Source organism: Peromyscus leucopus, chromosome 3 (assembly GCF_004664715.2).
Source record: "Peromyscus leucopus breed LL Stock chromosome 3, UCI_PerLeu_2.1, whole genome shotgun sequence".
NCBI lineage: Eukaryota > Metazoa > Chordata > Mammalia > Rodentia > Cricetidae > Peromyscus > Peromyscus leucopus.
Genome location: NC_051065.1, coordinates 101,056,988 through 101,072,152, shown reverse-complemented (window position 1 = coordinate 101,072,152; position 15,165 = coordinate 101,056,988). Strand labels below are relative to the sequence as shown.

The 15,165-nt window shown below is 39.0% G+C and overlaps 1 protein-coding gene across 8 annotated transcripts in view; it reads left to right on the top strand.

Annotated features, from left to right (window-relative positions):
* The window catches only part of Exoc6b (exocyst complex component 6B), a 417,559-nt gene that overhangs the window by 22,115 nt on the left and 380,279 nt on the right, over positions 1-15,165 (top strand). For all 8 annotated transcript variants that reach the window (XM_037203853.1, XM_028858058.2, XM_037203851.1 and 5 more), the window contains exon 5: positions 6,619-6,823. In XM_037203853.1, the coding sequence (XP_037059748.1) occupies positions 6,619-6,823 (205 nt within the window). The remainder of the gene's footprint in view (positions 1-6,618; positions 6,824-15,165) is intronic.

The following is a 15,165-nucleotide window of genomic DNA, read 5'->3' as shown; positions in this document are numbered from 1 at the left end:
GTATCTTAGAGTCATTTTGGTTTTCATTTCCCTGATGACTAAGGATGTTGAGCAATCCCTTAAATGTCTTTCAGCCATTTGAGTTTCCTCTGTTGAGAATTCTCTGTTTAGTTCTATAGTAAAAATGGCAATTTTACCAAAAGCAATCTACAGATTCAATGCAATCCCCATCAAAATACCAACACAATTCTTCACAGACCTGGTAAGAATAATACTCAACTTCATATGGAAAAACAAAAAACCCAGTATAGCCAAAAGAATCCTGTACAATAAAACAAACTCTGGAGGCATCACAATCCCTGACTTCAAGCTCTACTATAGAGCTACAGTAATAAAAACAGCTTGGTATTGGCATAAAAACTGACATGTGGACCAATGGAATCGAATTGAAGACCTGACATTAACCCACACATCTATGAACATATAATTTTTGACAAAGAAGCCAAAAGTGTACAATGGAAAAAAGAAAGCATCTTCAACGTGTAGAAGGCTGCAAATAGATCCATATCTGTCACCGTGCACAAAACTTAAGTCCAAATGGATCAAGGACCTCAACATAAATCCAGCTACTCTGAACCTGCTAGAAGAGAAAGTAGGAAGTAGTTTTGAACGCATTGGCATAGGAGATCACTTCCTAAATATAACACCAGTAGCACAGACACTGAGAGAAACAATCAATCAATGGGAGCTCTTGAAACTGAGAAGCTTTTGTAGAGCAAAGGATACGGTCAACAAGGCAAAGCGACAGCCTACAGAATGGGAAAAGATCTTCACCAACCCCACATCTGACAGAGGACTGATATCCAGAATATATAAGGAACTCAAGAAATTAGACATCAAAACGACTAACAGTCCAATTAAGAAATGGGCTATAGAAATAAACAGAGAATTCTCAACAGGAAACTCAAATGGCTGAAAGACATTTAAAGGATTTTGATAGAGATTGCAATTGAATCTGTAGATTGCTTTTGGTGAGACTGCCATTTTTACTATATTAATCCTACCTATCCATGAGCATGGGAGGTCTTTCCATTTTCTGATATCTTCTTCAATTTCTTTCTTCAAAGACTTAAAAGTTCTTGTCATATAGGTCTTTCACTTGCTTAGTTAAGAGTTACCAGAAGGTATTTTGTATTATTTGTAAAGGGTGATGTTTCTCTGACTTCTTTCTTGGCCTGTTTATAAGTTGTATATAGGAGAGCTACTGACTTTTTGAGTTAATCTTGTATCCTGCCACATTACTGAAGGAGTTTATCAGCTGTAGGAGTTCCCTGGTAGAATTTTTGGGGTCACTTATGTATAGTATCATATCGTCTGCAAATAGCAAAAATTTGACTTCTTCCTTTCCAATTTATATCCCCTTGATCGCCTTTTGTTTTTCTTATTGTTTTTTTTTTTTTTTCCCCCGAGACAGGGTTTCTCTGTGTAGTTTTGGTACCTGTCCTGGATCTTGCTCTGTAGAACAGCTGGCCTGGAACTCACAGAGATCACCTGGCTCAGCCTCCTGAGTGCTGGGATTAAAGGCATGTGCCACCACTGCCCGGCTGTTGTCTTATTGTAAAAGCTAAAACTTTGAGTACTATGTTGAATAGATTATGGAGAGAGTGGATAGCCCTGTTTTGTTCCTGATTTTAGTGGAATCTCTTTGAGTTTCCATTTAATGGCTGTTGGCTTGCTGTAAATTGCCTTTATTATGTTTAGGTGTGTTCCTTGTATTCCTAATCTCTCCAAGACCTTTATCATGAAGGTGTGCTGGATTTTGTCGAAGGCTTTTTCAGCATCTAGTGAGATGACCACATGGTTTTTTTCTTTCAGTTTGTTTATGTGGTTTATTACATTGACAAATTTTCGTATGTTGAACCATCTCTGTATCTCTGGGATGAAGCCTACTTGATCATGGTGGATAATTTCTTTGATGTGTTCTTTGATTTGGTTTGCCAATATTTTATTGAGTATTTTTGCATCAATGTTTATGAGGGAGATTGGTCTGTAATTCTGTTTTTTTTTTTTTGTTGTTGCATCTTTGTGTGGTTTGGGTATCAGGGTGACTGTAGCCCCATAAAAGGCATTTGCCAATGTTCCTCCTGTTTCTATTGTGTGCAACAACTTGAGGAGTATTGGTATTAGCTCTTCTTTGAAATTGTGGTTGAATTTCTGGGTTGAAACCATCTTGCCTTGTACTTTTTTTGGTCGGGAGACTTTCAGTGACTGCTTCTATTTCCTTAGAGATTATATATCTGTTTAAATTGTTTATCTGGTCTTTCTTTAATTTTGGTATGTGGTACTTATCCAGAAAATAAGTTGTCTATTTCTTTTAAATTTTCTAAATTTGTGGAGTATAGGTTTTTGAAGTATGACCTGATAATTCTCTGGATTTCCTCTTTGTCTGTTTTTATGTCTCCCTTTTGGTTTCTGATTTTGTTAATTTGGATATTCTTTCTGCCTTTTGGTTAGTTTGGATAAGGGTTTGTCTATCTTGTTGGTTTTCTCAAAGAACCAGCTCTTTGTTTCATTGATTCTTTGTACTGTTCTCTTTGTTTCTATTTTATTGCTTTCAGCCCTCAGTTTGATCTATTCTTCGTGGGTGAGTTTTCTTCTTTTTGTTCTAGAGCTTTCAGGTGTGCTGTTAAGTCCTTTGTGTGAGATTTCTCCAGCTTCTTTATGTGGGCATTTATTGCTATGAACTTTCCTCTTAGTACTGCTTTCATAGTACCGCATTAGTTTGGGTATGTAGTGCATTCATTTTTTTTTTTTTTTTTTTACTTCTAGAAGTCTTTAATTTCTTTCTTTATTTCTTCCTTGACCTAGTGTTGATTTAGATGAGCATCATTCAGTTTCCATGAGATTGTAGACTTTCTGTAATTTGTGTTGTTGTTTAATTCTAACTTTAAGGTATAGTGATCCCATAAGATATAGGGATTTATTCCAATTTTTTTTGTATCTGTTGAGATTTGCCTTGCAACTGAGTATGTGGTCAATTTTGAAGAAGGTTCCATGAGGTGCTGAGAAGAAGGTATATTCATTTGTGTTTGGGTGGAATGTTCTTTAGATATCTGTTAAGCCCATTTGAGTCATAACATCTGTTAGTTCCCTCATTTCTCTGTTAATTTTTTGTCTGACATACCTGTCCATTGGTGAGAATGGGGTGTTGAAGTCTCCCACTGTTAGTGTGTGGGGTTTGATGTATGCTTTAAGCTTTAGTAATGTTTCTCTTACATATGTGGGTGCCCTTGTATTTGGGGCATAAATGTTCAGAATTGAAACTTCATCTTAATGGATTTTTCCTGTGATGAATATGAAATGCCCTTCTCCTTCTCTTTTGCCATGCCCAGTTTTTACTTTTTAGAGACTGCTTGTTATACAGCCTAGGCTTACTTGGACTCTTGATCCCTGCCTCTGCCTCCCGAATTCCCTGATTATGAACGTGTGTCATCACACTCAGCTTACTGTTTTTAGTTGATTTATGAATCCTAGTATTTGCCTTCTTATGCCTATGGGAGCTTTTCTATTTGTCTATTTGTCATAGTATCCTTTTGTTCTGAAGTTTCTCTAGGTTGCCAGAAATATTCGTTTTCTTTAAATCATGTTAATAGAATCATTTCATTGACCAGAGACCTTACTTTAAGAACTGAAACTGCTGGAGACAAACAGATGTAAGGAACATACCTCAAGATACAGATGTGGGTAAGAACCTCCTGAACAAAATTTCAAAACTCAGAAAACAATTGCAAGAATTCACAAATAGGACTACATAAAAAAAAGCTTCTATACAGAAAATAAAAAAATCAGAACAATGAGACAGCCACAGAATATAACAACTGTATAGATGATTTGTGATTAATATTTAGACACTATAAAGAAATAATAAAATTAAACATCAAATGAACAAATCATTTAACCAATAAATAGGAAAATGAGCTGATTACACAGTTCTTCAAAAAGGAAATACAAGTGGCAAAAAATATGTGAAAAGAATGCTCAGCATCTCTGGCCATCAGGAAAATGCAAACTAAACCTTTACTGAGATACCATCTCTGAGGGCCAGTGAGATAGATGCTCACTGGTCAAGGTGCCCATAAGAAAGGACTCTAGCAAGTTGTTCTCTGACCTTCACATGTGCCTATCACTGCCCTCTCCTCCACATAAACAAAAAATGTTTTAAAACAACAAAAACAAAATAAATAAAAAGAAAACCCATCTCTGTGTCATCCTGGTCCAAATAGCAATTATAAAAAACAAACCAACAAAAAACCAAACAATAATAAGAACAAAAGACAGATAATGCTGGTGTTGTGGGAAAAAGGACCTTTATAAAGTAAAGGATCCTTGTGAAGATGTAGTCACTGTGGAAAACAGTTTAAAGATTTCTCAAAATGCTAACAATAGAAATACCATATTATTGAACTATGTCTGTCCTGGGTTTATACCTGAAGGATACTAAGTAAGCACACTTCAGTGATATTTGCACATTATATGTATTTATGCACTAAACCAAGGTCTGAAACCAGCCTTGGTACCTATCACTAGATGAATGGATAAAGAAAATGTGGTTTATACACACAGTTTACCCATAAAGAAAAATAAAATTAGGACACTTGCTAGAAAATGGAGCATGGAGAGATCATTATGTTAAATTAAAATCAGTCAGATTCAGACAAATGCAGTATGTTTTCTCTCGTCTTTAAATTTAAATATAGATGTATGAATAAAGTGTAATGGCATGTGAATGTGTTGTGAAATCCTTTACTTTGTATGCTAACTTAAAAATGCAAGAATAAATCTATGTTACACAGATTTTACAGAATAATTGTATTAGTATTATAATGAACACATATACGACATGCTAGTAGGAGGTGACTGAGGGAGGAGGAAGGGATATAAATCATGAGGAAGGAGAAACAAACGGGTAATAGGGGGGAAAAAGCAAGCAAGCCATGCTTTCTCTTTTGTGTAGAATCTAGATTTAACTATACACATTGCCTCCTTTTCTGCACAAATGCCATGAAAGCCAAAGGAGACTATTTGATTGGAGGATGATGAGGTGAGAGGGGAGGAGAAGGGAGGGAGAAAGTACTGGGGTAATAAATTTGAGAAAGATGCAATGACATATGTATAAAAACTTCTTATGAAACCCATTTTGTACTCTAAGAAATCAATAAAAAGAAACTTTTAAGTACTGGTTTCAGTTATTTGAGGTTTCTCTTTATATAGTTTATCTTAAGTCTATTTGTGTCTTTAAAGTATGTTTGAGGAAGACAAAATATGATTGTGCTTTTTAAAATCCCACTTCGGGGGTTTGCTTTTTAGATGGAGTTTGTAGTCCTTTCATATTTAATGTAGTTAATGATAGGGTTGGATTTTTCTGTTTCATAGTTTTTCCAGTCTTCTTGGTTCCTGTTTCTCTTTTCTGCCTTCTTTTGCTTTAAATATGTTGGAGTGTACAATTTTATTTTGTTGATTTTGAAAATACTAAAAAACATTTTTTAGATGTATTTACTTTATTTTATGTGTTTGAACATTTTGCTTGCATGCATATACATACAGTGTGTGCCTGAAGTGGCTAGAAGAGGGTGAGAGATTTCTTGGAACTGGGGTGTTGCTATGTGATTGCTGAGATCTGAACCCTGGTCCTCTGCAAGAGCAACCAGTGCTTTTGAACACTGATCTATCTTTCCATCACCTTTAAAAATACTTTTTAAAATGCTTTCTTAGAGTTTGCTCTATGGATTATAATATGCGTCTCAGTTTATTGCTGTTTCCTTTAAAGTCTTTGCCTGTACCAATCTGTTACGCTTAAATTGCCAGCTTTGTTTAAGTAGTTCATTTTCTTCTTTCCTCTTCTTATCTTCTGTTGACATATTTATGATATGATATTTTATGAACCCAATTTTGTATTGTTAAATTATTACTTTAAGATATTTTCAAAGAAATGAAGAAATAGAAAATGTTAATCTTTTCATTTTAGTGCATATATATGTATTTACTTTATATATATGTATATATATGTATGTATTTACTTTACCACCTTATATATTTTCCATTTTTTGCTCCAAATGTCTTATGTACTAATGTCAACGAGACTGCTGGTTTTCACAATACTTGCTATCACTAATCCCCAGGCTCAGGGGAGCTGCAGGTGAGGTAACAGAAGTGTCCTGGGCAAGGATGGTAGCAGCACTTCTGTGGACCAGTTCATTCATTTCCCTGAAATTTTGAAATGACACTTTGTCATACACATGTATGTGTGCACACACACGACAGACAGACAAATACACGTGCATATTTTTCAAGCTCTTTTCTCTTCTTTTGTTAGAAGTTTAGGTTGGAGTATTTTATTTTATAGAATGGTCTTTTGACATTGAGACAATTTAAAAAGTTATATATAATTAATTTTATTGGTATTCTTGTTTATTCATTCTTTAGTCAGATTTTTGGATATTACTAGCCTTTAAAGCATATGTTAAGTTTTGAATAGTTAAGAAATTTTCATTAAAACACTACATTGGATTTGTCTTAATATACAATGAAAGCTAATTGAGGTTCGAATTTTTCCTGAGTAATGCATTTGTCCCCCAAAGGAAGACTAATATCTGCTAAGGTGGTTGATTTCTTTTGTAGGCACTATCCTGCACTGAAGACTCTGGAGCATCTGGAACACACCTATCTGCCTCAAGTGAGCCACTACCGATTCTGCAAGGTGATGGTGGACAACATCCCCAAGCTTCGGGAGGAGATAAAGGATGTTTCTATGTCTGATCTCAAAGACTTTCTGGAGAGCATCCGCAAGCATTCAGACAAAATAGGAGAGACTGCCATGAAGCAAGTAGGTCCTTGGTTTATGACAGATATGCCCTTGGCTTTGGAAGTATTCAGTTACACACAGATTTCTCCTTTCCATGTATCTTAATTACTTCTTATCATTTTAGGAAGGTCCTTCATAAATGAAAATGTTATTATCTTAGCAGTGATGAGATGTGTTGTTAACTCTATGGCTGTTGAGCAAACAGTGACTGATTGTGACCGTCCGTGTCAGAGTCTGGAGAGAATTCAGTTTACAAAACAAACATTTCCCTTGACTTTGTATAATATTGAAAGTCCAGAATCTTTTAAACTTTCCTTTTAGTTAACAACATAAATTGTGTTACATGTGCCTTTGTTTGATTACTTACTGTTAGGAAGATGTCACACCATGCAAAAATATATCTGATATTGATGGGTGTTAGTGACAGAAAGGTCTCTTGGGGATTGTGGATTATGATTGCAGAGAGGGAAATAGTTATAGCCCATAAATTCAGCAAATGTGTTAGGAATATTTATTTTCTTTAAATGTCTTCATCTCCAAGTCCCTAATCCCATGAGGAATGCCTTTTGTCATTGTGAATGAATGAACAATAATGATTTGCAGTAACACTTCCTCTTGAAATTTAGGTCACATTGATGTTATAAAGATGCTTTAGCATACTTGATGATGTAGCTTGCAATAATAAATAAATAATAATAAAAGGCACTTTCCATAAATAGATTTTAATTATTTATGGAAAGTGCCTTATGGTTTTGTAAACAAGTGTTCTCAAGTAGATTTGTATTCTAATGGGGGGAACAAGGCACAGTAGATTACATTTGGAAGCATTATTTTAGTGTTCAACTAGCATTAATAATAGCCTTAGTTCAAATATCTGTCTGATACTACAGAAGGGATTTTCCAATTAGTTTTTCATAAGGCATGTTTTTTTAAAATCTCCTTTAAAATTTTATTGGTGTTTAAAGTGCAAAGTGTAGGCTCCAGTTCTTGTCTCATTCTCTTGAGTGCTGTAACTGTAGGCCTGTGCCACCAATCCTTAGTGCTGGACTTAGAGGCACATGCTGCTATACCCAGCTGGAAGCTGGCTTTTTAAGGTTTGCTTTTCTAGGCCTCTGCTAGACAGATTTACTTGCTTTTGCTGAAAGAAAGTTCTGTTATTAAATATTATCACATCATTTAATTTGATGTTAGCTGTTCTCATTCTTTAATTATCTGAGGAAATGAATGCCCAGATCAGTCGCTGTAGTAGAAATCAGATAAAGTTGGAATGGATATGTTAACTATGACATTTAGTCTTTGTAAACTAGTAAACTGTTAGCTGGTATATTTTTATTCCACAAAGGAATAGTGAAGAAATATTTTATGATTTCAGTACTTTTAATTAACCATAAGAAATTTAAAAAAAAAAAAAATGCCGGGCGGTGGTGGCGCACGCCTTTAATTCCAGCACTCGGGGGGCAGAGGCAGGCGGATCTCTGTGAGTTCGAGGCCAGCCTGGGCTACCAAGTGAGTCCCAGGAAAGGCGCAAAGCTACACAGAGAAACCCTGTCTCGAAAAAAAAAAAAAATTCATATTAGGAATGGCCTTCAGTGCATGAATTGCTATTCTATGTGTGTGCAAGTATGTGCATGCGTGTGTGGTGCATGCATCCTTGAATAAAGATACTTTAGAGTTTTTTTTGTTGTTGTTGTTTGCTTTGTGTTTTGAGACAAAGTCCTCATTCTATAGTCCTGGCTGGCCTGGTATTTGGTATATATACTAGTCTGGCCTCAAACTCAGAGATCCAAGCCTTCCAAGTGCTTGGATTAAAGGCATGTTCCACCATGATCATCTCTGAATGTATTTTTTTAAATACTTTTTTCTGTTAGACTATGAATAATTGGTTTCTTGAAGGCATCTATTATTCTATTCAATTATTCTCTTTTCTAACTCAATTAAAAGCTCTTCCTCTCCTCTCATGATTCCCTTTTTAGTTTCATTGCACGTGCACACGCACACATGCATGCATGCCCGTGTGCATAGGCACATACAGAATTTAAAATTTAAATTGTGCATTAAAGAAAATGTGGTACTTGTCTTTTTGGATTTGATTTATTTCATGTAATGTCATGATTTCACTCTATTCATGGCTGCATATTTATCACATTTTCCTTTATTCATTCGTTTGTTGGTGTTAGGCTGGTTCCATTTCTTGGCTGTTGGGAGTAGTACAGCAGTAAACATTGACATGCAGATATCTCTGTAGAATGCTAATATAGAGTCCTTTGGTTGTATACCTAGAAGTGTATGGTTGGGTCATATGGTAGTTTATTTTCAATATTTTGAGAACCTTCCATTCTTTTTTGCATAGTGGCCATACAAGTTTATACTTCCACTTGTGTTCTATAACTTCCCTATATCCTCACCAGCATTTGTCATTGTTTTCTTGTTGTCAACCATTCTGACTGGAGTGAGAACCATTAAACATTTATAATTTATTTTTCCTTTCTTCCTTCCTCCTCCTTTCCTCCCTTCCTCACTCCCTCTCTCTCTCCCTCCCTCCCTCCTTCCTTTCCTTTTTGTGTTTTTGAGAAGGGTTTCTCTACATAGCTCTGGTTGTCTTAGAACTCATTATGTAGCCCAGGCTGGCCTTGAACTATTAGAGATCCATCTGCCTCTGCCTCCCAAGTGCTCGGATTAAAGGTGTGCACCACCACGCTTGGCTAATTTACATTCTTGATGGCTAAGGTTGTTGAACACTTTTCTAAACATTTATTCACTGTATTTTTTTCTCTGAAAACTGAATCTGTATATTCAGTTTATGAGCTTTTCAGTCTTTTATGGTACCTAGAAACTAAAGATGATATGGTAGAAATTACCACAGGCTTTGTACATCGCATTATGCTTACAGTGTATTTGTGTGAATTAATAGATGTTGGAAAAGTGGGAGAAGTGATTTACTTTTCATTTATGGTTTTTGATGATTTATGATTCTTTTATCTTATAATGGTGGTTTAGGGGCCCAGAATCTTCCCATCGTGTGTGTCTGCCATCGCTAGTATGCTTTGGAAGATTGCAATAGAAGGACCAAGACTAAGGATAGTTTTAAGGAGCAAGGAGGAATGCTACATGTTATTACTTGTAGCTACATCCCATGGACTTAAAATGAATCAATGACATGGAGACTGAAAAATGAATCCTTTCTGTATGCCTGTGAAGATTTGGTCAGTGTAATTGGTCTTTGCCACCTGCTGGTCAGTAGCTGTGTGTCTTCATGCCTTCTCCCATGCATAGATCACACACCTTCCCTAAAAAAGAAAGCCCAGTGTATTCTCCTGCCCATTTTTCTTGATGCTCTTCTTGCCTGTTCCTAGGCTAAAGTAATGTGTGTGTATTCACTTGTCGTAACTTAAAGTGATTTTTTTTAAAAGTGCCTAAAGAGCTTCTTTGTTAATTGTGTGCTATTTTCATTTTGAAACTAATTTCTGGTACCCTTGTAATGGAATCTACTTGTGTAGGGGAACATTTCTGTATTTCTTATTTTGATTAGCTTGCCTTAGACCTTGTGGGCCTGAATGACATTTATGAGATAAACATTCATCATTAGGCTGATTTTGGTTGTGAGGCCCTTTAGCTGAGAGGTTTTACTTACTTTTAAAATCCTCTCTTGCCTTTGCCAAATTACTTGGTTGTATAACTGATGTTAAGAAAAGAAGCTGTCCTCTGCATATAGATTATGGCTTTGATTTTAGTGTTTTTATGGGATTCCTGCGTGTGTGAATGAGTGGGTCTCTGATTCTGATGCGTTCTCTTGGGCTCTTTTTCCTCTGTTTTTGTTCAATTTCAATGTGTTGGTTTTTGTTTTATCTAATTTTATTTCATTATTAAAAAAGAAAAAATATACCTATATGAAATCTAAATGGAATCACCAAATAATGGGGGAGACAATGCCTCAACTGGACATTTTATGCCAGTTCCTGAAACCTCCAGTTCCAGGAATGGGTTACATCTAGTTGAATCATTGGCTAAAGGGGTCCATCCAAAAATCCAACCATCTTAGGCTATTGCTAAGGCTATTGGTTGCTCTCATAATAGGGTGTATTAAGGCCCTATTACTGAAGACAACACTTACATATCTCATTGAACTAGAGGCTTCATCCCTACTGACTAGTGTTCATGGTACTGGAACGTATGTTGCATGCTACCAGAGGAAAATGTAATCACCAACCCAGCCACAAGCTCTACCACTTACAACAGTGACCTTTCTGCACAATATCATTGTGCAGTAGTGGCACAAATGTGGGCCCACTCCCTGAGATGGAACAGAGACTTGACACTGCTCAGGTGGCCAAGAACCTGAGACTAGATAGCTCAGGGACCTAGAGGGAAAACCAAATACTAGTATTCTGCTAAAGGAACATAGCAACAAAATAACTTCTAATGACATTATGCTTTGCTTAGCTATCATCAGAGAAGCCTCTTCTTGAAATATAAAGGAACTAACACAGAGACTCACAACTGGACAGTGTACAGAGAGTGAGAGACTTTGGAACATAGTCTTAAATGGATGTCTTCAACAAAGCCCTCCTCAGGGATCTATGCAAAAGAGGAGCCAGAAAGATTGTTAAGTACCAGATATAATGGATAACTCAAAGGAAACAGTGTCTTCTGGACCTGTGAAGTCTTTGCATGCTGCTACAGTCCTTGTGAGTTCATATGTGTATCAGTCCTTTTGTGTCTGCAATCGATACTTATTTGGAAAAGAAAAATTACTTTTCTCCAAAGGAGTCTTATTACGTATATCAACCACACTTTAGGGTAGGCCCAATATTTAGGAGTTATTAGCCAACACAAAATGAACTCAAATGGTATTTTTACTTTTATTGATTCTTTGTGGATTTCACATGCATTCCAGTCCCACTTACCTCCCTGCCCCCTCAAAACCACCCTCTACCCTTGAACCTCTCCCCCAAACAAAACCAAATTTAAAGGAAAAAGCAAAACAAAACAAAGATCCAAAATAAAAGTAACAATAACAAAAAAAACACCCCCAAACAAACAAACAAAACCCCCAAAAAACAAAAATAAAATCTTGCCCTGGAAGTTGTTGTGTGGCCCGGCAAGTCACACAGTTTACCCTTTAGTCCATACATCTTTATTTGTAAGTGTTCATTGCTATGAGTCATTGGTCTGGTCTGAGGCCTCTTGGCTTCTGCTAAACCACTTGTAATGGGCTCTCACTGGGACTCCTCTTGGTATCTTGTATCATGGAGATCCTGTTGTTTTGAATTTGTAGATTCGTTCCCTTCACAGTTTATAGATTTGGTGAATGCTGGAGTGGGCCAACTCATAGCCCTGTTTCTGGGCCTGGGTGATAGCTGGGTTGGTCAGCTTGCTAGCTTTCCCTCATTGTCACTACCAGATGAGCTCTCCAGCACTGCCTCTAGCTCACCCAATGCAGCCTGCAGCAAGGAGTGGGGCCATTTCTCCTACTCTCAGACCTTCAGACCCAAGTGCCCCTCATTCATATTGTCGGGACCACTACTGTTTGCCCAGGCAATATGCAGGGCCCTCTCTCCCAATTGCTGTAGAAGGCATGGGGAGGGTCCAAATCATGACATTATGTGGCATATATTTCATGCTTAATGAATGATAGTTGCAGTGGTGTAGTAGTTTTTGCTCTTGTTTCATTCCTTGGAAGACATGGAAATAAATCTTAACTTTTATGGGCAGTGTTGTTCCTAGCAAATTCCTAGAAACAGTTAATGTCACATTTGGTTCTTAGCTATTGCTAGCTACCAAGGGAATAAGCAACAATGTCACAAACAATACCATGAGGAACACCTGAAACCCAAGAAAAAAATTTATAGTACCTAACATTTCTAAGCAGCAGCTTGGGCCCAGAATGCCACTATCGCCCTGGTAACAGCAGCAAAGGCCCCTCAGATCAGCATGGCCCAAGCAGCAGCATGGTCCCAGGTGGCTGAACAGACCTCGGGCATCCACAGAGGGCCCTCTGGGGCAACTGAGCCATGGATACCATCCCAGACCTCAGACTCCAACAGGGCCATGGACCCAGACATGGGCCCTAGTTAGTGGCCTGTGCCCAGAAGCTTCAGGTGGCAGAACTAGCCACCCAGATCAGCATGGCTCTGGGCATGACACTGTTCTTGGACACTGACATGGTCCAAGGTGGCCGACCAGATCCTGGTCCTCTGCATGGCCCTCAGTGACAACAGGAGCCCTGGGCTCCTCAAACCCTGGCTTCTGTAGGGCCATGGACCCAGACATGGCCCTCTGCAGCAGCCCTGGCCTGGATGACACCATGGCCCCAGGTGACATTTCTGGGTATTCAGATCAGGATGTCCCTGGTGGCAGCATAGCCCTCATATGCTCTCATAGCCACAGGTTGTAACCTAGAGCCAGGGCATTTATGTGACCTTTGGTGACCACATGGGCCATGGACTTCAATACAGTCCCAGTCATGGTAGGACCACGGACCCAGTCATGGTCCTAGGAGAACAGCTGGGGCTCGGATGCCACCATGGTCCCAACTGGCAGTGCAGGCCATCTGGACGGCATGGCCCCTATAGCAGCATGGCCCTTGGATACCAACATGGCTCCAGGTGGCAGCCTAGAACCCTGGCATCAGCACGATCTTCCATGGTCTCAGGAGTCACAGTTATCAACCCAGACCCTGGATGCGGCAGGTCATGGACCCAGACATGGCCCTTGGCCACAGCCCTGGTCCGGCCAATACCATGAACCCAGTTGATAGCACTGGCCACCTAAATTGGGCTGGCTTCGGCAGTGGTACAGCCCTTGGATACCAACATGATAACAGGTTGTTGCCCAGACCGTGGGCATCCATGTGGGCCCTTGCAGCAACATGGGCCAGGGACATCAATACAGATCCCTGGTGTGGCAGGCCACAGACCTAGACATAGCCCTCAGCAGCAGCCCAGGTTGTCACCATGGCCCCCAGTGATCATGCAAGCCATCCAGATTGGTATGGCCCCTGCGGCAGCACAGCCCTCAGACACCAACATGACCCTACCACAGGCCCCTGTACAGCTTCCAGGGATGACAGGAGCCACAGACATCAACACAGGCCACTTTGGCTGCTCAAAGGCCCTGGATCAAGACCTGGCCCTTGGTGATAGCCCAGGCATCTCCCTGGACTTGGGTGGCCAGCTGGCCAACACATGTCAGCCCATTCCTCACCACCCTCACCTCTCTGGATCCACCTCTCTACCCACTCCACAAACCATTCCACCTCTCTTCTACCTCCCACTTTGTGCCCTCTCACCACAATGGTGCCCAATGCTAGGGCTCTTGGTTGGGTCACAGGTGGTGCTTGGTTGAATACTGCTCATACCAGCCATAAGAGACAGGGTGGAGCTGTTGCCTTTTCTTTCTTCTGTGTCTAGGCCTAGAAACCTCAGGCAGTACTTTAATGGTACCTGATTGCCTGGTAGCAGGGTCGTCAGGCAGGTTCCTGGTTGACTGTGGCCCCTGCAGACCTAAAAGTCTTATGGGGCGGGGGGTGCTGTCTGTGTCCATTGCCGAGTCAGGCCTGGGTAGAGCTGGCAACTTCTTGTTGATAGTGGTGCCCACTGACCCAAAAGTCTGTGGGGGTGCCATTTGTGTCTGCCACTGACTCACTACTAAATGGTATTTTTATGGAATTTTTGTCTCACATTTCTTTGTTTAGGCACATCCTTTGCCTTTTTTTTTTCTATTTTGTTTTCCATTTTTTTGTGTTTTTGTAAAGATTTTGTGTGTGTTTCTTGCTTTTCCCCCCTCTATTTTTGTTTGTATGTTTGTTTGTTTGTTTGTTTTTTGGTTTTTTTTTTTTTTTTTTGGTTTTTTGAGACAGGGTTTCTCTGTGTAGCTTTGCGCCTTTCCTGGAACTCACTCTGTAGCCCAGGCTGGCCTCGAACTCACAGAGATCCGCCTGCCTCTGCCTCCCGAGTGCTGGGATTAAAGGCGTGCGCCACCACCGTATGTTTGTTTTTTAAAGAGAGAGAAGAGAAAGGGCCTGGAATTGGGTGAATGAGGAGTTGGAGGAGGGAAAAGCATGATCGGATTGTATTATATGAAATATTTTTCGATAAAAAGTATAAAAAAAAAGGAAAGGGAGCTACTAGTGGCCTATAAAAGAGAAGGTGCCTAGGGATTCTTTTAGTAACTTCAAAATTATTTTTATTAGGGTATATTAATTATACATAAAGATGGGTTACATTATGTTGTTTCCATACATCCATAAAATGTATTTTGATCATATTCAATTCCCTTTACTCTTTCTTATTCCCTCCTCATATGCTGTTATTCTCATTTATCTCCTTCCTTTCCCTAGCTAGTCTCCCTTCTACTCTCATATT